This window comes from Rhea pennata, chromosome 9 (genome assembly GCF_028389875.1).
Source record: "Rhea pennata isolate bPtePen1 chromosome 9, bPtePen1.pri, whole genome shotgun sequence".
In the NCBI taxonomy this organism is placed as follows: domain Eukaryota; kingdom Metazoa; phylum Chordata; class Aves; order Rheiformes; family Rheidae; genus Rhea; species Rhea pennata.
This window is the reverse complement of record NC_084671.1, coordinates 20,199,683-20,225,890: the sequence shown is the minus strand read 5'-3', so window position 1 is coordinate 20,225,890 and position 26,208 is coordinate 20,199,683. Positions and strand designations below refer to the sequence as shown.

At 41.0% G+C, this 26,208-nt stretch overlaps 1 protein-coding gene across 3 annotated transcripts; it reads right to left on the bottom strand.

Moving 5' to 3' along the window:
- Window positions 1-1,260: 1,260 nt before the first annotated feature.
- On the bottom strand, window positions 1,261-24,850 carry SERPINE2 (serpin family E member 2). Of its 3 annotated transcripts, none has more exons than XM_062582467.1 (10): window positions 24,787-24,850; window positions 11,164-11,439; window positions 9,871-9,987; window positions 8,486-8,713; window positions 7,501-7,698; window positions 4,878-5,076; window positions 4,630-4,730; window positions 3,547-3,633; window positions 2,919-3,002; window positions 1,261-1,912 (listed from the first exon to the last, which is right to left on the bottom strand). In XM_062582467.1, the coding sequence occupies exons 2-10, from the start codon at window positions 11,417-11,419 to the stop codon at window positions 1,875-1,877; spliced, it is 1,308 nt and encodes a 435-aa protein (XP_062438451.1). In that variant the 5' UTR covers window positions 11,420-11,439; window positions 24,787-24,850; the 3' UTR covers window positions 1,261-1,874. The 3 variants fall into 3 exon arrangements, with proteins under 3 accessions (XP_062438451.1, XP_062438452.1, XP_062438453.1); XM_062582468.1 differs by having other exon boundaries at window positions 9,871-9,984; XM_062582469.1 differs by lacking the exon at window positions 9,871-9,987 and having other exon boundaries at window positions 1,263-1,912.
- Window positions 24,851-26,208: the final 1,358 nt, after the last annotated feature.

The following is a 26,208-nucleotide window of genomic DNA, read 5'->3' as shown; positions in this document are numbered from 1 at the left end:
AGCCAAGCCTGGCAAACTTCCCTATTCAGCACCAGAATCTTACTAGTAAGATCAGTCACAGACTTAGAGCCTAATTTTGCTCCCTGTGCCATTATCTCCTTGACAAGATACAAGAATGCGATCAGATGAGTTTTCCTATTCACCTCCTTGGACTTAAAAGTGCAGGAGACCTAGCTGTGGGCATGCATTACCACCGCAAGAGACTGCCAGGACACTATGCTCCGTTTGAGAGGATTCAGGGGTAGGCAGCTAACACATTCTATGAGAAAGCAGCTAGCCAGATCTATTGTTCTTGATGTTTGGAGTACAGTCAAGGAGCCCAAGGTATAAGCATTAAGGAAGCTGCTTCCTCAAACAAACAAACAAAAAAAAAATCACCCATACAAAACAAGAATACAAACAGCCAGCAGCCTGAACCAGACACTCTTGTTCTAGAGCAGTGTGTAGCAGTGTATCTTTTTTATTTTTTTTTAAAAAAAAAGATCACACTCATTCTCAGAATTGTTACCTGCAATACATTAGCTGCAACTGCTTATTCTGAAACCTTAGTTTTTTAATGGGTGACCAGTGGTCACCCATAACACATTTGGGTGATTTCTGCTAGGATTTTAAGCAAAAAATCTTCTATTTTCTTATCTGACATAGAGGCTCAACTGTCATTCATCCTTTAACTTTGGATACATGCAACAGTCATCCACTTATTTAAGTGCTAAGTCTGAAATGCTGAAGGAATTTCTGCCTACAGAACATCAATCAGCTGGCCGCCTATTTCCATGAACCTGGCCTTAAGAAGAAGGGAATAGGAAAGATCTGCTTTTTCATCCAAATCCCTAGTTGCCACAAGAACAGCACAACATGCTTTCAAACAAAGCTCCATCTGCGATGAGCCAAACTGATTTAGTGCTTCTCTGCTGAAGAGCTTTCATTCACGCAAGTCCTGCACAAAGCTGAAGACACAAATGAACACAACCTGCATCACAGAAGTATGAGGAAAGGCTCTGAAAGAACAGCTAGGTACTACTTTTAGTAGTAACCTGGACACAGCAGATGCAAAGTATTTGGTCTTCAGATATTTAATGTAGGGATAATTCATCCACAGCAGGAATAATTCAGGTAGAAAGGGTAATCATCAGCAGGTCATCAAAAAGACAGCCTTTCTTTGAATTTAGAAGAAAGTTTCAAACATCTTGGAATTCCCTTCACAGGGATCTGTCCCAAATACCTTTCAGCACATCACTATCATCCACAGCATGGACTGTTCATAATGCAGTTTTATTTTTTCCTTTGTACAAAAAACAAATATAAAAATTTAAATCCAATAGAAAGCATATACTAGCAATGACAAGTTTACATTACAATAAGACAGAACAATGCGATGCGTATCTAACACCACATTAGTTAAAACTCTGATGCATGCACTATATAAAATAAAAATTGCCAGAACTTTTAACCTATTTCTACCAAGAATAGCCAGATATCAAGATACTCAAAAACCAAAAGTAATCTTGATAGGTAGTATCTACAAAATTAATCCTTTTCCATACACATTAACAGGAACATTTATTATTCTTTGTTAAAATCCTCTCACAAAAGCCATACATAAAATTCTTAGTAGATACAGAAAAAGCTCAAAAAGTTTGCTAGCATAGGTAACCATTCAGTAGTTTAAAGACTTAGACATCTCAAAAAGATAGTGTAGTTTTCGATCTGTATTTCTGCCACAAAGCCAGAACTACGTCAACGCTGTTTTCAAAGCCTAGCCAGTGGTTAAAAACTAGTTCTTGAGTGAAGTCAGAAAGAAGTGTACAAAATATTTAACAGAACAAGGATGCATCACATGACTGTTTACTTCTTGAAGAAAGTCTATTCCACACTCAAGGTTTGTTTATTTGTCCCATAAACAAGATTGTACCTACAGGATAAAATGAAAACAAGGATTACCACAGAGTCTGTAAATAGAGTTAAGCTTCTCCATCAAAGTGTAAGGTTTAGAGAACACAGTCCAAGCCACTGTCAGTCCTGTCTAGCCTTCCTGGGGTTTGTTAGTGCTGACCAGGCAGCAGAGCAGCAGTGTACAGGGGACCAGGAGCACAGAAGTGCGCGTTCAGAGAGGCAGCCAGCTCATTGTATTCCCAGCCAGAGACAGAGTGCTTTCGATGCTCTGTGGAGTCTCAGGATGGGGACTGCTGCCAGGAGCCTACTCTTCTCCTAGTACTGGCAGCTGCAGCTTATTCCCCAGTGACTAGCATATCTATTATCCAGATGTCAATGTAAGAAGTAGACAAGCTACTCAATGTAACTGGGTCAGCTGTACTCTCGCCCAGGGGGCAGGTTTAGCTCAGTTGGTTAGAGCATGGTGCTGCTAATGCCAAGCTCGCGGGTTCAATTCCTGCATGGGTTACGCTGAGGGTTGGACTAGACGATCTCCAGAGGTCCCTTCCAACCTCACCAGTCTATGATTCTAAGAAACTCAATCCATACTGCAAAGGAACCATAACCGTTTTTGAACACATATATGTGCTCACAGCAGGCTGGGGCAACGCCCTGGAACTCTAATTGCCCTAGCACTGTTTTATTGTCTTTCTGAAAGACAGCTTCTATTCACTAATTCACCATCAACAGCATGAGGATAATTCCCACTTCCTCTCTGCTTAGGGGCACTAGGAATATTCAAAACTGTGTTCTTCTGTATCCAAGAACTTGCCATGCTGACTTATGTAATCTCTATTTTGGTAGCCAATATTTTGTTTTTCTCTGTTCTGAGTTGTATCCAAGAGAAAATAATCTGGTTCTACAGCATAACAATATATTTTTAAGCAATTCAGTAGCTTCAGGCTTCTCTCATTTGGGAACTTTTAACTCATTCACACAGCTTATATGCAATTTCTATACAAAAAATACATAGAAATACTGCTTACCTGTAGGATTGTGCCGGATGAAAAATACAAATGGCCTGTCTACTATGAACCAAGGAGGGGATGACCTGGCTATTAAAATCGCAGCTTGCAAGAAAAAACAAGATTTGAAATTAGACAAAGGAAGTGTCCTGATACATTATATACTTTATCAAAGTGAAGTTTCCTGGCATATATTAGAAGTTCGTACAGATAAACACTTAAGATGTACCAGTTTGGACACACTTAAAGCAACACAGGTCACACTTTATTCTCATAGGAACCATAAAGTAAAGCAAAAACCACAAAAAGCTGCCAGCAAGTCTTGAGTTGTCACACTGAAGGGGATGTAGCAGCTTATTCCTTTCCCCTCCCCTACCCAAAGTAGCCTGCAAAGTTTTACTAGTAGCCACAGTGCTAGCTGTTATAAGACACTCTTCTAGAGAAGTACATGTTTGTACTTCCTAGAGGATACAAATAGATTGGTCAAGATTACTGCAATTTCAAGAATATGGAAATTTGTCATTAAAAATCCAACTGATCTGAGTTAAAGCAAGATCCTGGAATAGTCTCCAAGTAGGCTATTTTTGCTTAGTGATACAACCTTTTAATTCAGTTATTGACATCAGCAACTGGCAGTACAGTTGCTTACTTGTTGCTGCAGAAGCTTTGGTTCCATCTTCACTAACTTCAATTTTTGTCTTTTGCAAAACATGAGATACGTGAAGACCTTCTGTTCCTGAAAAAAGGAAGAACAGCACTTTCAGGTAAATGAACAGTGAAAGCACCTTGTAGCTAGCAGGACTACACAACTGAGAGTAAGTGCTGCACTTCTGCTAAAATCTTGAAGTTGTAGTGAAGATCTGTATTAGTAGTGCTCTTTGAATATAGCCATTAAATTTATAATTACAAAAAGGGAGGAAAACTAGCTATTTTACTCTTTCCTCATTCACTAGTTTTTCCTTACTTAATGGTTTTAATTTCAAGTATGCAGTTACATTTAGTTTTAATTACAGAAGTTAATGAAAAATATGCAATTTAAGTTACATTCCCATTTATCTCCTTGCTGGAAGACAGGAAATGGGGACCACACTTAGCAAAACATTTTGCTTCCAATTAACATACAAGAATTTATTCTCGAATTACAGGTTAGCCAGTATGAAGCAGAAAGTTTTCTGTTAGATCTCTTAAGCAGCTGATCAGGAGTTTTAATGGAAACAGAACAGAGGTAAGAAAACTTCATTTCAGAGCCAAGAGCTCACAGAAGTCAACACCTCATTTTTAGAGGCTAGTATTTACAGCTCTGTTTTGGTGCAGTCCCTTAAAGCGAGAATTTAGTCTGGCTGTTTCTTTCCTCAAGACAGTTCAAGACAGTTTAAACAGCTGAACACAGTTTTGTGGAAAACAATAAATACTGCAGTTGCTTCTTCAGTTGTGGTCCAAGTAAAAACCTCAGCATAGTTAAAAAGTTCTGCCATAGATGTTAGACAGTATTTAAGATCAGATAGTAACATCTGGTCATAACTTCAACAGTTGACCAACGTGATTTACTTCTGTAAACCAATAAAAGGGAAAAGATACTACAGTGTGCACAACTTCAATGGAAGCACTAAGAAGCCATGTTTACCTAGGTTATTCAGATACAAAATAGAGTTTTGCTCTGAGGTGGTGTGTCACGGTAATACTTATGCAAGACAAAACAACTGCTATGGTAAAACAGCCCTAAATAACTTACTTGTTATTTTTGCAAAGTTTGCCTTTGACTGGTCAAACATATCCGTAATACCGAGTGCTTTCAGAGGCTCCTTTAAATCTGTTTCTGCTACTGCTGTAAATCTAGTTGGTAAAAAGAAAACAAAAAGAATCAGATTTATGTAGAAAAGTTGCTTTAAGTGCTCCATTTCCCCTGTATTCAAGGAGGTATACATTCACGTACCCCGAGAAACATGCACTGAAGGGGAAATGGATATTACCAGTACTTACTTGGGTAAAATAACCTGCACTCTTTTTGCTACCATGGTTGTCATCCAGCTTCCTATTGTTTTTGTGCTGATGTGGGGAATGATAGCAGAGAGTGGCGTCGTGCTTTCCGTAGGCAGAGCAATCAACATGCTTATCATTTCACCATGGTATGGCAATTCAATTATATTATACCACAGCTCATTCGGGGTACTTGTAGTGCCTAAGAGATAAAATGGAGATTGAAGGCTGCAGTAACTATGACTTGTTATCTTCAGATACCTACTGCTATAATAAAGTCTGTTAGGAAAGCTTTACCCACATATTGAAACAGACAGTATAAAAAAAAAAAAAAAAAAAAGAAGACTTAAGGCAGACTGCTGCCTTCCAGTCAGGCAACCTTCAAAAGTAGCACAGGGTCTATACAGACATTAGAATGACAAAAAGCAGGAATGGGAAGTTGGAAGCATCAAATACTAATTTGAATTTGAAGGTAGTTCATCTGCACCTTCTCTTCTGTTTGAGGTAGGGAGACATGAGCCAGTTACTCCTCTTTGGCAAAGAACAGAGCTATAGCACATTGCTTAAGGATCACATTAGGAAGCAGTTTTAGTCTTTCAGCTGCAGTGGAGAGCAGCCTACCTACATATTTTGGGAGCCTTACCAGATTAGGAATGAGATAGCAACCCCTCCATGAGTTAGAGGAAATTGTGAAAACTGAGCAAATCCACTCCATGTTCCCTTTGGTTACTAGGATTTTTGGCATGCGACTAAGCAGCAAGTGATTTTTATATGAACTTCAAGCAAAAATTTGCTGGTTGACCTGCAGAGAGGGTTTCTGGAGAAGTCTTTGGACAGCATAACATCTTATTATGCCTCCCCTTTCCCCATCTTAGTCTGTGCTTGTCAGTCCAAACTGAAGATTGATGTCTTGATGAGAAATTTAATCTTGTTGTCAGGGCCATGCAACTTGCCTTGACTTAGACTGATAGATAACTGCTGAAGTTGCACTTAAAAGAATGCGTCAAGCTTTCCAGTTTCATTATTTCCTTTTATTGCAAGAGTAGTTCACAGATTTTGGCCTATAGATAAGAATACTGGTTGCATACGTCACCGACAGGAAAGTGACAGAAGAAACTGATAGTGAAATATTGCCTTCCTGATCTCATTCGATCACACACACATACTATTGTTATTACTATTGAGATAAATGGACTCATTTTCACTACCAGTTGATGGGATTTTAAGATGCTTAAGATGTTTAAAATCTTTTAAACTTAAGGATTCCTTTTTAAGCATTATAGAAAGGATAAAAGCAGCCCTATGTCAGAATATCTAAAGATATCCCACCTAAAAGTTATAGTTCAGCATGATTTCCTTTACTCCTTTCTAGCCTTAATTTATACCCCCCCTTTTTTTTTTTTTTTTTTTTTTTTTTTTTTTTTTTGTAAATCAGCATCAGAATAATAAAACCAACCTCCCCTCAAGAACCTCAAAACCCACAATAAGCTTTAAGGTATAAGTCTTGCTAAAGACTGTCTTAAGTAATGAACTTCACTGAAAGTCCACAGATGAGTAAAAAATATACTGAAGTATAGGTCCCCCAAAAAGATGACAGCTTAAAAGTTTAAGTTATATTTGCTCTAGTCCATATGTGCTTTTGGGTCAGAAAAGTTACAACTCTTCACAAAAAATATTAAAATTTGCTGAGTACTAAGTAAAATTAGATGCAAGCAAGTCAGCGAGTCTTTAACTACTTTTTCTGGATTTATAAAAAGTTACATTTCTAGGCCTATTTCTTAGAATAAATTCAGTGTGTATATATATATATATATATACACACACACACACATTCCATATATATATGGAATTTACAAACAGCACCGCTCTAATCTTGGAAGGACATGACAGAAGATATTCTTTGACCAATAAATTCCCCATAGATCTACAATACTGAAGCCCAGAAGCCGCATCACTCACTTCAAATTGCTTTGCAGTTCTCAAATGGAAGTCAGGCTGAACCTGCAAATCTCTCATTTGTAACTATCTGAATTTGAAGAGCAGCTTCACACTTGGAGAGATATAGTCAGCATCCTAACCCTGTGTTACTCAGGCTCTCCTACTATCGATTGTTGAAGTTCCATTTCCTTATTATACAATCTTATATAAATTTATTCTTCTTTCCTTTAATAAGGGTATTAATTGGATTATCAATCCAATCTTTTATATACAGGTAATCACCAGATAAACAAGGTTCAGTCTGTTGGCAGTTTTCCTTTTTTTCCTCCTCTTGAAATATTGATTTTCCCCCCCTCCTACTATAAAGCTTAGGTGACATGCAAAATTCTCAGTGTTGGTGCATCAGACTAAGATACTAAGATAAAGTACTTCGTCAGAGGGTTTGAACTTAAGCAACTATTAAATAATTTGCACAGCAACCTCATCCATACCTCAGAAGTTTGAGATACCTTTGTAAGATTACAAAACTTCTAACATCAGCCACACACACACACACACACACAAAAAACTATCATTAAGCAGCGCATACATACCAAACTCCTTTGCTCTTGTTTGAGGAAGAAAGTAGACAAACCTTTTTGCATACATTTTTCTGTATTTTAAAGTGGAGAAAAATTCTTGTGCTTACCACAGCGAAAGATAGATAATTGGGACAACATAGGAACTTGGTAGGTCTTCCCATCAGCTCCATAAAATGGACGTTTTTTTGTATTTTCAGGTCGAAATCGTGATTTCCACAAGCCCTTGAAATACACGGCATTTACCAGAACCAGTCTGGTCAAACTGCCATCAATATCATCTGGAGCTACAACTTGATCAATCATGCCTAAAAAACAGTAAGGACAGTAAGTATGTGCTGCCCTAACACCAGCCAATTGATCACAGAAACTATTAAAGCATGTGTTATTTCAGGCTTTATCTTTGAATGTACTAACTGCCTCCAGGAGGCACTGGTTTCAACTCCAAGAGATACTAAACATGAAGTTTATCTAAGCTATGAATAAATTGTAAGATGATCTTTGGCTTTAGCATATGTAAGCCTGACAATTAGATGCCAAAGACTTGAACCATGAAACGCTCTGTCAAGGTAGTGTTGATTAAAAATCTTCCACTAACTATGATCCCCTAAGGATATTGCCACATCTTGCAAGAATTTAGGGTAATAGGAACAAAGGCTGAATTGCCCTACAGCTTATTAGAAAGCAGATTTATTGAGTCAGGAGTTTTCACACATCTTGTGTTTTAGAAGGCATAACTCCAGGAAAATGCTGTTTGGATATCTTGTAGGCTGGCAGAAGGCAAAGAACACTAGACACTCCCCTGCTCCCATGAAGAAAATTACTGAAGAGACCTCCAGAAACCACCAAACAAGCCACCACACATCCCTCACGGCAGTCAGGCAAACATATCTGCCATGGCAGTGGGACTGCAGGGTTCCTTGCCCACTGGCTCTAGAACACCATGCCCACACACAGTCACCTTAAGCACACTTTCCAGCTGCAGGGCAGAACTTTCTTCCCTTTCTATCTTTCCTCCCATATTTCCCAATTGGATCTGAGAGGCCTCAGACGCCACTTAGCAGCCATGCACAGAAAACATTTGCTAATACTCACCCCTTGTTTCATTTTTCACCCACTGGTTAATGGAATCACATGCTGCATTTGGGTCCTCAAAGTCCACGCTCTTGACACTGCACTGAAACACCTCTTTGTTCCTTGTAACAAAAGGCACTTCCATTTTAAAGCCACTCTTTGCAAATACTGCATTAGCAATTGTAACAATGTCTTTATTCTTTTTTGAGACTATGAGCCTGTTTATCTTCTTTAACGCTTTACCAACTCCTAGTTGGAAAGAACAGCAAGTTTAATTTAGAATAAGATGACAAATGAACAGTTTTTATTCAGCTATTAATGACATGAAAGGTCAGGCATTTAAAGTGCTGGGGTAGAATAAAAGGGTCAAAGCAGATGTTCTGTGAGAGCTTACAGAACACCCATTTCTGAGCTCTCATTGGAAAGACACTACTGTTCCCAGCAAAAAAACGTTACCTTCACTGTGACATCTGCTCCCTGTCTAGCTGTCTGCACAGCCTTATCTCCAATATTGTACAGCAGTATAAGTCTTGATGTGATATTACTAACCATACTGTTCCAAAGTATATTTCATACTGCTTAAGCCCAGGTGTCTTGTCATAGTCATAACTGATGAGTTAAGTTAAGGCCTCAACCTTTTTATCCATGGCCAACAGGCCTGAAGAATTATACAGGCGGTCTTGAGCCTCAGTGTAAAGCAAAGGCTGTTTTCTCATCATCCTTCCTTTCTTTCCATTTAATACAGAATAAAGGAAGCTGTCAGGATTTCTAGAACAACTTAAGTCTTAAGGCCAAGACATAGTCATTAAGGAAACAATCACCTACAAAGCAGGAGTCAAGCCCTCAACACTAAGTTGTTTTTAAAAAAAGAAAAAAAGGAAATGAAAGCAATGGGTTCCAATGCTTACAGTCAAGGTCTTCAAGATCTGAAAGAAGCCTGTATTAATCTACTTACTAGCCCCTTAACTGCATATGAAGGAATGCATATGATAGCACAGAAGAACTGCTATGCTCCTCATACCCAGTTCTCCCAGTTGTAACAGCTTATGAATAAATGTTTGTCTACACAGAGAAGCTATTGCCAGTCAAGCAATTCAATATTCAACGATTATACTAGATAAAATCCTTGGGTGGCTGTTTCTGTAGCAGTTGTCACTGGGCTCCTTTTTTCTCAACTGCAATTTTGGCAGAAATAACTCCAAACTATTTCTCCATGTAGACAAACTTGAGATAAGAGCTATATGAAGAGAATAAAGTTGAAAAGTTATCTTCTTAGCTGCATATAAGGGAAAGCCTCAGATGGCTTTGCTGTTTATAACCTCATGAATGCTTTAGTAGTACCGTTTGCATGAAGTTCTACATGTTCACTCTCCATTATTATGGGCAAATTCTTTTGGTGAACATACCATAACAGAGGTTCTCAAACTGTATTCTGTGGACCACTGGTGGCCCACGGAGCACTTGGTGGTCCAGGGAGAGCTGGCTGGTCTCATGATGCTGGCTCTCCTCCTTGCTTCCAGCTGCTAAATTGCATTAAAAGACAGCTAAAGATAGATTAAATACTTTCCAACTATTACCTTTCCAAAGAAGCAGTTGCTGTAATTGCCAAAGGACTGCAAGGCAATTAAGAAGAGCAGAGGAAGTCTGTGCAAACAGAGAGGTAGCATCCCATGACAATTTCTATAGCAAGGTACTGCCTACTAAAGAGTTTGAGAACCTCTGTGTCTCATGGCTAAGACAAGAAAAAGTTCAGGCCAAATAAAACCAGCTGATAAAACACTTCAGAATTTTTTGCAAGTACTTGTATTTTGAGTACTCAAACACTTGGAGTTGAAGAGATTTCAATTCACAACATTTAGATTTTAATCAAGCTGACAAGTCATTTAGCTGAGCTTTAAATCCAGAACCAAAACAGCAAAGCAAATGAAGACAGAACATGTTATATGATGACACTGCACAAAAATTAAAAATGTACTTACCTCTTGGAGTTTCCTATCCCAGGAAGGAAGTTGGAATGCTGGCACTAAGATGTTAAGTCTTGCTGGCAAACACTCACAAAAATACTCTGCATGCAAAGTAAAGCAGCAAGAACCTTCAGCCTACACCCTCTAGAGGGGCAGACATTGGCAGAGGAATATAAACCCAGATGCATGCAGTGTCACGAACAGAGACAAGCAGAAATGTCTGTTTTGAAGAAGAGGGCACTACAAGAACTAGAGATTCATGGATCCTGACAGCAGAGACAAGAGAACAAAGCTGAAGAGCAAAGTGAAAGCATCAATTACATGGTTAGAGTTTGCATTGTTTTTAAGTGTCAATGAGAAATATTCTACTGCCCTGTTATCAGAGGAATCATGAAGGCTGTTTAGTAAAGCCTGAAATGGGATACTACAACCTTCTTACATAGCACAGGACCTCCATCCATTCTGTTCTAGGAAATCAATTTGCAAGGATGAGAGGGCAGTTCTAGTTAGGGCCCTTAAATCATTAACAAAAGCTGCTTATAAGAGAATTCAAGTATATTTAGAGGTCCATACTCAAACCGCCAATTAACTTCCAGAAGTGTCATCCTTCCTTGCTCTGGTAAACAAAGCTAGCTGCTTTATGGTGCAATTTAACAAACCTCAAAAACCATCTCAAAGTACATGAAGATTCTGACAAAAGAGCCACACACTCCAAAAATCCTAGGAATCACTGACCATTTACGCTGTATCTCATCATAGTTGTCAGCTGCTTCTTTGTCTTGCCATCAGCACCCAGCTGCAACACCCCCAATACTGAAGCAATTCCATGTGGAGAAACCACAACATTGTCCTGAGGTTTAGTTTTCACTATCTGATTGAAGACCTGGATTCCAACATCAGAGCTCAGCTCCTCCAGAGGATAAAAACTGAACTGGGAACATATAGATGTTAAAGTCCCAAGAATAAACAGAAGTAGGAAGTGCCAGTTCATGATTCTTGGTTGAAAGTTACCTATAGGAGAACAAGAGGGAAGAAAGTTAAGCCAGCTTTCTCAAGAATGGCATTTTTCTTCTCAACCTACTATTTAACTAAAGAACAGATATGTCTTAGCACACATTGTAGCCACCATTCACGTAGCTCTAACATTAGGATTCATATCTGCGTTTTACTATTACTAGTATTTCAGGTTGAGGGTTTTCCAAAAGCAACAACAACAAAATAGCTAAATATAGGCAAGTATAAAAGGGCAAAAGCCACAAAGTTAGCAGACTTTTTTAAACCAAGTTCAGTTAGCTTTATTTCACAAAAATAGAATCTCAACTTTCTATTTAAGCTACCCTTTAGAATAAGTTAATACTAATAAGTGTTGTGGTATGGTTCTCTACGGAAAGGTGATGCAGTGGTACATATCATAGGCATTTTCTGCAATGAACAGGAACATGTGTACATATGCAGATAGACTTTCTCTTGTGGGAACTTGATGCTTCCGTAGAATAATAAAAAATTAGTTGTATAACTAGCATTTTTTCACAATAGAAAATAGAGCAGGAGATTTTTATAAGTTAAGTTTGGATTTTAGCCTGCACTTTCATACAAGAAAATTCACCAGTTAGTAATATACAAAAGACAGGTCATATTCAAATATGGCCAGTCTTCATCTGCAAGTCTCAACACCTAACACAACTCAGTATCATTATTCCTTCCATGTGTTAGGAGCCGAAGCACAAACAGCAAGAGTAATTTTTTTCAGGACCTCTCAGCAATCAAGTAAAGAATTGAGCATGAATCCTAAACAGCAGGTAGCATTTATCTGATAGTTCACTTTTCCCTGTGAAAGTGTATCTATCCCCTTTTTTGCTTGCACAAATGAATACTTAGAGAAATAATCATGTAATAATCTGCTCCATAAAGTTAGGCAAGACAGCCATTCCCTCTTTACAGTGTACCATTTCCAAAGGTCTCCCTGCCCATCTTACTGAAAAGTTAAATCACAACATTTTGTTTCAAGACATTTCAGTGGTACATTTCAGGAGTACTGACTCCTCTCTTCAGGCCAGCAAGCAAACCTGTTCCAACTGAGGTACTCCAAGAGAACGCTTAAGCCCTAGTCTCCCAAATACATTGATGAGTCAACCAGTTACCCAATTCACTGAAGACTAAACAGGCTTCAGAAAGCATACAACTAATTAAAATGTCATTTGTATACTACATGTGCAAACTAAGATCAGGTCCCTCCTCCCCTTGAACTTCCTGGCAATAATCAGACTTGCACTGTGGCTCACAAACTACACCAGAGTTCAGGCCAGCAGAGACATTATTCAACGAGAGAATATTTCAGTTTACACTTTATTTCAACAGCCTTTCTCCCACTCATAAGTAAGGGTATAATGCACCAAGAAGCTCTGCCATCCCATAGCCTACCTACACTGCAAGTCAAACCATGTTAGAGCACTATTACCAGAAAAACAGCTGGTGTTTTTATAAATTCATTTAATCATCTTTTAATAGAATGTACTTCAACTGTACTAAAACACCTGAAAGTAACAAATTATGTATTTCCATTTTTCTCTCAGGCTCTAACACTTCAGGGGACACCATTTGCTGTTGTAGCACAGAAGAAACCAAATGCTGAACATAAAGGAATCAAACTGTGAGATGTCATTCTCCTTCCAACCCAACTGTGTTAGTATAGGTGTGACCAGAGCACCTTACAAGACTCATTCAAGCTACGTAAGAAAAGCCAGAGACCTCCCTCTAAAGCTAAAAGGCTCTCTATAAAGAAGGTTTACAGCCCTCCCACTAATCCTAGTACTATTCCTTCCAAAGCAGCCCCATCCCAGCCATCATCTCCAAGCCTACTCCAAAAAAATCAAGCTGAATCTGACCAACTACAGCAGACAGAAGTGAAGGGGGAAAATATAAGTTTAATTTGACCACATTGAAGTAGGTTACATGAGTCACACTTCCTAGAAAGTCTTACGATGTGTCCTTGATCTCACGCTACTGGCTAGAGCAGGAAGCAGGCATGGGAAGGACCAGCGGCTTGACAAGGAAAGCAACTAGGACATCATATTCCCTATGCTTTTTTCAGTATGGAATACTCTTGGAGTCTTGATACTACTATATACAAGCCCCCTAAATTCTCAAGTTCTGCTCTGAAGAGGGAAAACTTCCTTCTTCCAAACAGCACTATATTTTTGTTTCCTTGTAGAAAGCAAACATGGCTTGTCATTCAAAGATAAGCTAGGCTTCCATTTTAAGTAGGGAGGCGTGTGTGCACGCACACATTTTTAAGAGAGTATTAGTGCGGTGACCATCTCTTCCTCCTACCGAGAAGGAAGAAAATTAATAGCTAATTAATAGTCTGGGGTAAGAAGACTTTAACCATTACCTAGTTTGTTAGCAAAGAACTACAGATTCTTAGGTAGGTCTGCTTATAAACAGGTGAACAGTTAATGGTGGTGCCATACAGCCTATCACACCTAGCAAATGAGACCAGCAACAGTCCCAGACCATGCCACTGTACAGACCATACCATTCGAGCTGCTCTTTGGCCATTCTGCTTTTGATTGTGGAAGTTCAGCTTGACCCAGCCTGTAAACCACAAGGGATTCAGACATCTTGAGTGCATCTACCCTTGGCATGCTAATCAAAGTCAGACATTTCTCTGCCCTTTGTCTTTACACTACCACAATATATTACAAGTCAAGTTTTCTACTTCAGTGGTGACAGGCTCCTTCCACACTCTAAAGAGATGCCAGCTATGAGTAGCCTTGCATTTTCCCAGTGAGATGACTGAGACCTTGTCAGAATGCAGTCACTGACTCTGCTCCCACAGTCAATGCTACAGGATTTTTTTTTTTTTTTTTTTTTTGCTTTTGTTTCAGTGAGGAAACCTATGACCTCCTGTACCTGGTTTCCCTAGGAAACTGCATGCTTGCTTACCTCTCACTCCTGCCATGCCATTAGAAAGGGTTGTTCTCTATTTCAGAGCAATCTCTAGGAGATACTTACTAAACAGGTAAAAGCTCTGCAGTGTTCTGAGCATAGGAAAGAGTAAATCTGTGTTAATGATAGTTAAAGCATTCACTTCTTGGCCCCATTATGCCCACTGTGCAGCATAACCAGCTAACTGAGGAGCTAATTTTGTCTTTGAGCAGAAGTGGCATTTATATGTTGTTAATGTTCCTGGCATGGATTTCAGTATATTCAACTTTTACATAGTTCAGTAACAAGAAGTGCATTTGCATTGCCTGAAACAGCTTAAGTACAGTGCAAAGGGAAAAAAAAAATCTAAAAGTATGTAGGATGTGTAGGATGGAAAACAGTTGACCTGCTATACAGAATACCAACAAGCTTTCAACAAGCTTTCATAACTCTGAAGCTAGAAGCCTCAGAGATAGTTAACTTTTAATCTAATACTCTAAGAAGACTAAAATACAAGCTAGGTATTTTTGTCTACGACCCTTGTATTTTTACATGTAGGTGTAATGTATATAGACAAATTCATCTACATCAATATAGATTTCTGCAAGATGCTGGACTAAAAAAATTCTCTCCACTCTTTAGATTCAGAACTTACAGGAAGGACAACACCACACAACTCAGACTTGTACATATACAACACATTTCTTTAGGTCAGTATTAGCATTTCCATTGTCTGCGTACAAAAAGGAGAAATTCATTCCTCGTGAAAATCCAATACTTAGGCCTGATGCTAAAGTTGCCAAACAAGATAAGCAAGCGTTATGCATCAACCTGCGCCTTGTCCACAGGAAGTGTAACAAGACACCATTACTCCATCTGCCTTACCGAACACACCATCCTGCATCCTAGACACCATTTTAAAATAGTAGTTACAGCCCATATCTAATTCCAAGGCCTAGCTTAAGATGCTGTGAATTTTCAGGCAATTAGTCTAGTCAGGTACACAGCTTTCTTAAGAAGGAAGGAGAGGAACATTGCAGTGTCACATCTGCACCAGCCTATAAGTTTTGTATTATTTCATGAAAGGCAAAACATCTTCAAGCTACTAATCTCTAGATGATCTCAGCCTCTGCTAGCATTGCAGTCAACTAACCCTCATGAATACTAGGCAGAGCAGTCAACTCTCACTAGGCTCAACTACTTAGATCTCCCACATAATGCATATTTTGGGGGTTTTACTGAGCTTATGTAAGTATTTAAGTCAACAAAAAGAATACAAAGTTTTCAGCATGCATTTACTAACTTGGGTACAGAAGCAAAGGCACGTTAATACTGACTGTTGATCTGGGTATAGAAAGACATCTGGTGGAGCTGGTAGAAGTTGTCTTCAGCCCCAGGCATAAAAAGCTATTTGAAAAATGGAGATTCTCCCACAGGAAAGAATTAGCTTATGAAGGACTGTCTTCAGAGAGCTGTTCCACTCTTTCACAAGGAGAAGAACATGAGAAATAGTTTGGTTCAAGGTCAGAGGCAGAAGACTGAGCTGGAAAGAAAAAACAACCACATTTAAAACCCACGAGCTGCAGGAAAGACTTGTCTTGGAGAGTCAATTCAAACTAAAAAGCATTTTTAAATTAGAGAAGAAATAGTAAACTGTACATTTATTTCTAGGTCTCTATCTACTGCACTAAGTACAAAAATATTTTAGAATCCCATGAGATTCTCACTGGAGAAGTCTCCAAATGTTACTGTTGAGGTGATGCTTCAAAATAAGCTGCAAGCCACAAGACTCCTTCCATTTTGCAACTGAAAGATTCTGCCAGTTCTGTGAAGACAGATCAGGCACAAGCTTAGACACTGGACTTCATTTCTCTGAATAGCTGTAATCAAAACAGCAAACAGTTAAGTATCAAGTAAAACCAAAAGGCAGCCTTGCAACGTTGCAACGTCTCAGCTGTATTGAGCTCCAAAAAGCTTAAAGCTCGTAAGACCAGTTGGCATGCACTGGGCAGCCTGGGTGTCCAGAGAAACTCAGCCTGGGTCAAGTTATCAGGGACCTCTTAGTCTGAGATACTGTTTTCTTGTCTACATCATTTGCACTAGTAATTTAGAAGTCTTATTTGAACTGACATGCAAGCTCAAAGGAAGTTGTTTCACTTCAGGCATTTAACTAACTCTTTCCAGCAGGACTGAATAAATACTCAACCAAACTTGTTAACAGTTGTTTAAGGACTTGGCTGAGCACACAACAATTGTTTCTTCAAAGCAATGAATAAGACCACTCTGGTTGCAATGGGAAGGTCACAGGCTGGGTCTTGTTTTTCAAATGATGCATATTAAGAAACTCAAGCGTGTTGGCAAGCTTTTCCTCTGCTCCTTACAGGTGTTCAAAAAAACTGTCTATGCCCTGTGATGTCTCTTAGCCTCTGCTACTTCTAAAGATGCTTTTGAACTTGGAGCACCAGAACCTATGTTCTGAGTGCAAGTACGTTCAGAAGCAGCTTCCTCCAGTAAGCACTAGACAAGACAAACAGAACTGTAAAACGTTTAGTTTTCCTTCAGGTTTTCTAGTACATCCTTGGTGTTGGCTCTTTCCTTTTGTTTAACAACTGCCTTTGGTGTCACCTGCTTTAAAAAAAGCAAAGGAAACAGATCCGCCATATATATGCACAAATGAAAATAAACATGTCAGGTCACAAAAATCTAACAGAAGATTTTTTATTAAACCTGGAAGGTTTAGTACATCTGTACTTACATCTTAGTCTTACACAGACAGGATGATTGCTGGCTTTCAGCCACTTTTAAGCAGTTCAGCACTCATACTCAACTGCTAGTGACACAAGATAAACGTGTCTTGTACACAGAGTTAAACTAGAAGACTTTAAGAGCACTTGGTACATTAAAGATATTGGTCCAACTTCAGGCGTTAGTCAGCTTTGCACACAAGTGCAGAGAGCGTAGTCTTGGTTCTGAGGCTCTTCTCTAGCCATCTTAATCCTCTCTCTGCTATTTCTAATTCTCTCAGTTCATTATTCTGTTTGTGTTTGTTTCAAGATGGACTGTCTCCATCTGGAAAGCCTCCCTTTCAGCTTTGTCCAACCAACTTCCCCTGCCAATAGGGGAATTTCCCAGCAGTCCAGCTCTGACTTGTAAAACTGGCTGGCCTCAGATAGTAACCATCTCTTTGTCCAAGCAGAATTCCCACATGAACAGAAAGAGTTTAATAGCTCTTTATGAAGAGATGAAGAACCCTTACCACTACTTCTTGGGAGTTCCAGTTTAACATGAAGGACAGACAGACAAGCTCCACTTCAGACTTTCTGTAGTCTCACAGTGTCTCTGGTTTATAAGCCAGACTGCTTCTCCCCACAAGTACTTCTTTTACAATGTTTACAATGTAGTGGTTAACTGCACTACATGAAATGTGATCTCCATAATACTAATAGAGACAGCTTGCAATATCACCAATTGAGCTGCAGCCATAGCATAGCTACATAAGCACTATTAAGAATTTAACATATTAAATATACATAAGTGAGAGACAAACAAATGATATAAAAGCCTAATTAATAATAGCCAACTTGAGTTCTGCTTCATGAAGTAAATAAACAGTTTGCTGACAATATAAAGCAAGAGTTATGAAGATTATTCTGGGAATTAACATTTCTATCACCATTTTCAAATTGTATCCATATTCTCTCATTTGGAAAGCTCAGCAATTATTGAAAAAGTTACTATGCATTATTTACTTCTATATTTAAAGTAGAATTTTCACAAACTTAAGATCTATTGTCAAGTTTTACAGTATCAAGTAGATTAAAGAGAATTATGATTTTAATTTACTGATGTCCCTTTAATAATGTGGCTTGGTTGTTCCCAAGTTCTTTATGCAGTATGATTATTTTACCATAATGAAGAAACAGCACAGAACAGTCAGCCCATCATGATTAACGCTGCAGAACCAGTTTTCCAAAAAAAGATGCAGCACAGCAGTGTTTCACAACATGGGAGTGAGGCTATACTCTAATATTCTGGACTTACCTCAGTAGAATGAAAGACAGTTCAAAGATTAAAGCATTGGCCTAAAACCTACCAGCAGGTTCATAACTCAGCTTCCTGCATGGGATTTAGCAGAAGAAAAGCCTAATAGAATTAGAGTTCCCACATTTATTATGCATTAATAATGCTCCCTATGCAAGTTCATTAAAAACCAAAGACAAATCTACAGGACTGTAAACTCTCATTAGTAAGGTACAGCATATTTAACTCTTTATAAAATCTGTGTTGATGCAGCCCATTAGCAAAGTCACCCTACAAGTTATGGAACTACTAAGGGCTGTTTACTTACCAACTTCACCTTCACCTTCCCCCTCACTCTGCTACAGAATTTCTTCTAAGAAGGAAGGTAGGTAAACAGGAGGAACCCAGTAACCTTTTTCATTTTCCCTTTTTATAAAACTGTGACATCAGGACTCTGACTTCTACACCCTGATGAAAACTTGAAATCCACTCCTTCTGTCCCCAGATAGGTTTTAATCTAGTGGCCAAGCACACATGCCCCATTTCCTACACATACCAAGCAGAGAGAGAAATAGCCTTGCGGGGAAAGGCTCCATGAAAAGTAACAATTGGGGTCTGTGTGGCAATCTATGACTGGAGGTGACTGAGTAGAGAGCACACTTCCTAATACACATCCTTCTTCCTCTCCCTTCCTGTATCAGTAAGTTTAAAATATTAATACTTGACCTAGAGAACTGTCAGGCAAAAAAAAAATCTTTATTAAAAATAGTGAGAGTTAAGGCACAGAATCAAGTACTCAAACTGAGGGTAAAAGTTTCAGTGAAGCTTTGACAAGACATGCAACTGTTACACAGCAAAATAGGCAGTTACTTGTCTTCAGATTCTACAATTTTTAGGATTAGATTACTCCTTAAAAGTAGTGTTTTTCTTTGCTATTAAACAGCCCCCTACCAAGCCTAGTTCCTACTCTGGAGTTCAGCCTGGGCTTGCAGCATAAACTGAAGATTGGGTTTTCTATGCAACAGCAATACTTCTACATTTCTGAGAAATTACCAGATGTAAGTACATCTCAGCTAGCATGTTAATAAGTTTTTACCAATTTCCCCCCCCCCACACACACACACACAAAAGAAGATAAGGCTATGGTTATAGCCACATCAGTAGTTTTACACAGCTACCCAGCTATACTGTACTGTATTCTGTTATACTTTTATTTCACCATAAAAGTAAATTGGAACAACCCTAGTACTTCTGCTAGTCATACAAACTTCCATTTTTATACAAACTCATTAATATCAGAGGCCTGAAACTTAACATTTTAACTACGGAATGTTACCGTAAGATTTCCTTCCAATAGCAATGATTGAGCGCAATCAGGAATGCTATTCCGACCATTTACTTTGTGGTTAGAGATCTGCCAAAGTGATAGGCGACTTCCCTTCGTATTTTTAAAAGTCATACTGTACTTTTACCATGAAAAAAAATCCTATTTGGGAGTGAAATTTCAGAGCCTCCTGTCCTAATCTAAAACACTAAATTAAGAATATAAGTTCTTAAGTGTAACTTAACCAAGGATGACAATATTTAAAATTCAAGATGAAAACAGGCTAATTTCCTGAATACAGGATAGCGTCACTGACACAGATTGGAGTTCACAGAAACCTCAGGCATTAGACTAAATGCAGCAAGCATTTCTCAAACACATCAGAAGTTAAAGGTATCAGTTTAAGGTCACCCACAAAAAGGATATGGATATTTACTTTTTTCCTTACAACATTCAGACATTTCATTACATTCATCCTTATCCCCTTCCCAGCTTTAGAAACAGGACCAGTCAGCCACAAAAGCATCAGAAACCACACATGCTGACCAGTAAGGATGCAGAAATGAGGCACTGTTCTGGCATCTTAACTTATATTCAAATAGACATCTGTCATCTGCAAGAATTCTTATTAACCAGTTAAAGAATATGAACAGCTATTAAGAAGAAAACCTGTATTTAAGAAGGTATACTCTTCCTTAATCTGACCTGAGTTCTGTAGCCAATTAATCCCACTTGCTTTACTGCAAACTTCTGGAAAGGTAAAATCTGGATTTCAATGGGGGGGGGGGGGCGAGGAGGAGAAAAGAACTGAACATGAGCAATGCACAAAAGTCCTGGGAGAACAGATCATGACCTCGTGTATTAAACCATCTGATTCAGTTTAAATTGGGAGATCATGGGCTGGGCTGTGAACTGCGCTGCCTGAGAAGCCTCCACGCAGTACATTGCTATTTCTGTAATGCAGATGACGAACCTCAGAGGAAGTAAGCAATTAGCGGGGACAAGCAGCCTCTTAAGCTGAGCTGCCAGAGCAGCTGGAAACCTCAAGCCTACTTCACTGCTGAGAAAGCAACGTAGAACTACTTCTGCAAGACTGAGACATACAGCAAGACAAAAGACACACAGCTAAAAGGTAAATCTACCAACTTCTACATAAGATTCCTCAAATAGCTTCTTACTTCTCATTCTTAGGCAAACAGAAGGAAAGAGGAAAGACCAGAGGTATATCTAGTTCTCCCATTGCTTTTTTGCCTATGACTTATCAGTGTCAATGCAAGAGTTTGTGTAGTTTTTTTTTCCTCCAGTAAGAGAGGGACCAAAAAAAAAAAAAAAAAGAAAGAAAAAAGGAAAAAAAAAAAAAGAAAAATACACCCTAAACCTGTTGCCCTCCCCCCACCTCCCCAGGAAAAAGAAACTACCCATACAACCTTGGGCCAACAGGAACTTGCAATTCAGATCAGGCAACATAGGTGTCATGGGAGCAGAGGACCATAAGTAAATACTGCCACATGGTCTTCTGCAGCAATAGGCGTTCAAGTTACTCAATAATAAGAAAAGCACTAAAAGCAAACCTTCATCAAAGCTATCTAGCTGAAGAACAATTCTATTATCTGCAAATCAACTGAAGTAAGAGAAGAGAAATTAAGATGTGCCAAACATTTCTTAATATTGCTCCACAAATGCTATTGTAATCTATAGCTTTGGCTTACAAACAGCCTGGTGATGACGGACACTTCTCACTAACAGATACAACAGCTTTTACCTGCACTCTGAGGCCACTACATACACAACTTTGAGTAGTGGTCTTCATTTCAGGACTTGCAGGCCATCTATCTTGTGATGTAGTTGCTCTCATGGTCACCAGAAGTTAAGAAATAAAACCTCAGGCTACTGCTCTTGCAGCCCAGGAAGAAAGCAGAAAGCTACCTGCAGCACCACATCAGCAAGACTGAGATTTCTACATTAGGGAGATCAATTCACAAGATGAACACACTTTCATACTTTAACATGTCTTGGTGGTATATGCAACATACAAGCAGATTTGCCTCAAGATTTCCGCTGCAAACATAAGTAAAACATCTTTCTGTCTATTAAAGGCGAACACTGAACCATGGACAATTAGGACATAATAATTACCAGAAATTGTGTGCTTCGGAGACATTGCCTTTAAGAAGAGGTGCTAATGGCTAAATAAAGCTTTTCAGTTAGCTTTTAAGTGTGTTTCAAGCCCATCATAAGCAACTTGATGAACTACAGCCCAAACTAGCATTGCCACTAAAGTTATTCCATTCTCCTGTCAATGGCCATTGGCTTCTACTTCAGGAGTGGCCTTCTCCTTGCACTGGCAGAATTATTTGTGTAGCTCAGCAATGAACTAGATCAGGACTAAAGAGGTAACAAAACGCAGAGGACAGTATAGCTCCTCAGTACCACACCAGCCTAAGCATCTATGTAACTACAGCTGTGGAACATGGTCATCTTTGCTTTTGTCTCTTTCTAGTCTCTTTCTATCCCATCACTAAATCCCCATCAGAAGGGACACACTTGAACATGTATGTGGTTGAACATATTAAGCTTCTTCATACTTTCATGGATGAAAGACTGAGATGTTTTAGAAAAGCTTTTTTTTAAAAAAAAAAAAGAAATAATTTTCTCATTTGTAAAGTTAATCTTTAAGCTCATATGTAGGAGGTTGGCTCCTCCATATCAACTGCCCTCCAAAGCTAAAAAGAAGAGGCAATTCTGTATATCACTCAAATTGTTTATTCAAAACTGATTTATAGTCAATATATACACACATAATTACATACTTCTTACAGGCTGATATTTCAGCAGTGACTGCTGCAGCACGACTTACAAGTTGTGTTTTACAGGTGATTGGAAGGATGCCCAGAAGCATACAAAGATGACAGCATACAGTAACACTTTATGGATTAGTGATGATTAATCCATCTCTTCTGTCTTCCTGTATGCAAAACCTTTGACCCTAAAGAACAGTAGAATCCAGTTAGCAGACCAACTAACTGGAAGTGTTTTGACGATTAGGCAGGATTTTCCCACTAACAAACACTGTAAGAGCATCTCTCATGCACGCTTCTGATTAAGCAATCCAAGCCGTCTAGACTATCCTAACTTAAGATTCCAAGAAAAATCTTTCACTAAGTCTCAGCTTTTTCAACGACAAGCACTGCAATTACTTACCAAGAAACAGAAACAACTACTGGCTGCCTGAGCCAGGTAGATACTGACCCTGCCACCTCCAGCACAACAAACCTAGCTGCAGCTCCCTCTACACTGTTCCCTTACTGTAGGGGGACGCAATTCATTTTCAATTCCTAGTAATAGCATGAGGTGATTACTTTTATATGCACACAGACACACACTTAAATTTAGTCTAAAAATTACCCAGTGCAGCTTAGTGCCTTCACTGTTTGACATTTTTCTGCTTAACAGCATGCTTGTTAGGAAGCTTTAGGACTGGAATTCACTTCCGCTGTGCAATTGAGAAACTGTACTAGAAGTCTCTCCACGCCACTAAGACATGCTATTCTCCTGTTGTCAATGACAACACCAAGTAGGAGCCTCAGTATTTCTGTATACACCTTTAGATTAAATTCACTGCAGATTTCTGCTGTTTTCTTTTTGTATTGGCATGAATTTATTCCATCTCCCACATGAGGTACATTGATCTATATATAGACAACTCTCTATAGCGATGGTCATATCATCATCAGCCTAAGCAAAGATTAGATTATTTTTTTTATATAACATCCAGATACCTAGGGAGCAGACGCAAGAGTAAAGTCTAGATAAGCAGCTTTTCAGGATCTTAAGAGCACCGTCAAAGTTTACTGACAGATCATTTGACATATAACCCGTCCACAATTTTTAAGTGGGAACTAGCATCCATTACACACTTTATTTCTGTGTCAGGCAGCTGCTCTTCTTCTCACAGGTTTATCAAGTGCCACACAAGGCTGGAACTCCAAGCTAGCACATCTTGTATACATTTGAATTCACATATGCAGTCATCCTGCCTTTCTACTTGTGCTGGTCTTCACCTCACGTTTTAAAGGCTCATCACTCAGCAAGCACACAGCTGCTTTTTTGGATGGTACCACATTTCTGCAGATTCGCCCATCTTCCAAAGCTACCTAGCAGTACAGCTGTTTACACCTATACACATTTTGCAGACAGCCACTACAAAAACAGATTTCTAGTGGGCTCCGGTGAAGAACAGAGGTAAGGCATTACTAAATGCTCGCACAAGGGAAAGTCAAGCGAGAGGAGGAAGTCATTTTTCAATGCAGTTAAAAGAATCAGTCAGTCAGGTTTCTGTTTCAGGAAGTTGCTCAAGAATGCAATCAAAACCACAGAAACTAAACTATGTAACAGAATGATATGAAGGTATGAAAAAGGGACGTTTAATACCTTAAAGCCTCTAATCCGTAAGTGGCTATTCCAAGTGTTAAGAGAAACCTGACATCCCACTTCAGTATCCATTTACCAGCCCAGAGGCATCTCCAAAGGTTTTACTTGAATGGGAAGATGCCCCCTGCGCGGCACAACATTGAGCCAAGGCATCGGAAACCGCTTCAAAGGAGCACGAAACCCTCTGCTGAAGTGTACTTAACACCTTCAGATCCGCCCCCGGCAGCGAGCGCAGGAAGCACGCTCCCACACCATTAAAGAAAGAAAGAAAACAGAGCTGTGGCAGAATTTCAGCCGAGCTGCTCCGCGCTTCGGCACGGACGCGCTGCCACCCGCGCCGCCCCAGCTCTGCTCCAGCAGCCCCTCTCCCCCGCGGCACCGGGCGCTCAGCCGGGCGCCGCGGGCAGCTCCCGCCCCGCCGAGGCGGCGCTGCGCTCTCCCCTCGCACACCCAGCGGCCGGGCCGCCGGGCGCCCCCCAGCCCGGCCCGGCCCGCTCCCGGCGCCGCGGGGCTCCGAGCCGCCTCGCCTCAGGGAGGGAAGGGGGGGGAGGGGGGCTCCCCGCGCCCTCACGGCGGTTGGAGCGGGGGGGGGGGGGGGGGGGAGCCGCTCTAACGGCCGCCGCGCCTCGCGCGCCGCTCCCTCCCCCCGCGCTCACCTCCGCTCGGCGGCGCGGCGCGGGCTCCAGCGCGCGGCCCTGCACAAGGCGGCTCGGCCGCGCCGCGCCGCCGCGCCCGCCGTTTATAGGGCCCGCGGCCCGCGCCGCCCCGCCCCGCCGCCCGCCCCGGGGCAGAGCCGCCCCGCCCCGCCCGGCCCGGCCCGGCCCGGCCCGGCCCCGCCTGCCGGGGGGCTGGCGGCGACCCGCAGCGGCGGCTTTGCGGCTCGCGCCGCGCTCCCGCCCGCTGCCCGCCGCCTCCGCGGCCGCCTGCCCCCACGGCGGCGCCGCCCGGCTCTGCAGCGTCGGTGCCCCGCAGGGCTTTGGCTGCCTTGCCCCGGCACGCAGCAGCGCGGCGGCCCCCAGCGCGCCTCACACCACCGCTTCTGCCGGGGGCACGCGCCTCCTTTTTGCTTTTCGTATTTAAGCCTGTGGTGTAATGGTTATCACGCTGCTCCTTAGCGGGGACGCCTTCTGCGAGTCCGTTTCCTCTCACGAACGAGCGCGGATGGCTGCGTGGACCTGTTGGATGTCTTGCCCGACAGCTTAGCATCGTGAAAACTACACGGAAGAAAATGTTGGCGAGTGGTTTTAGTGACCGTTCGGTACACCTGGGCTGCTAGAAGGAAGGCAGAAGGACCCAGCCGTGGCAGCCAGCGCTCCGCAGATTTTGAGGGCAGAAGCCTGGCCGTAGGCCCAAGACCTGAGTGAAGACGCGAGCCCCCAGCGACCTGCCTGGCGTGGTGTGAATCCAGGCCGTGCAGATGCACGCTTTGCAGGCTGTCTTTGGGAGGAGAACGGCACTGATCGGGAGGCCGCCTTCCCAACAAACTACTCTGGGAAGATGCTCAGTTTCGTCTGCACCCCATCGGGGCGGCGCGGCGCCAAGGCCGCGGAGGAGAAGCTGGGGAAGTACTGCCAGAGGGCACCCTCGTCCCTTCATCCCTTCCCTTCCTCCTGGCCAGAGTCCCACCGCTGTACACCGAAGCTGCTTCTCTGCCGGATAAGAAATTACTGTTGCTTCTAACTAATGAATCATCTTAAGTGACCAAGTTGATACCCAATAAACAGTTTACTAGTAATGCCTGTGGGAAAGATTGAGGTATCACACCTATTATTTTGCATCAGCAAAGGATTTGTTTGTGGAAATTCAAAGCAACAGGGAAAAATATTTGAATTCAAGGGTTCTGGCGAATTCATCATTTCTCACTGCTGCCAGAAGGAGAGCAGCACTGTTCTTGCCCCTTTTCCCTGCCACCTTCTGCTTCCTGGGCATCTCTGAGCCTCACCTGGCTTGCCAGCTCTGCTGCTTGCCAGACTGTTCTGTGATCCGTCTCAGTCTGGCAGGGGAAAAAGAAAAAAGCCTACATTCTCTAAAGTAGCCTTCTGAGGGGCTTAATGAGTGCTGGAGCCAGCAGAGCTACG

Excerpts from the sequence above, each read along its gene's own strand:
- SERPINE2 (XM_062582467.1), bottom strand. The coding sequence starts at position 11,419 with ATGAACTGGCACTTCCTACTTCTGTTTATTCTTGGGACTTTAACATCT. Across the intron at positions 9,988-11,163 it reads GATGAGATACAGCGTAAATG|CAGCTGGAAGCAAGGAGGAG; the intron begins GTCAGTGATTCC and ends AATGCAATTTAG. Across the intron at positions 3,003-3,546 it reads CAAAGCTTCTGCAGCAACAA|CTGCGATTTTAATAGCCAGG; the intron begins GTAAGCAACTGT and ends TTTTCTTGCAAG.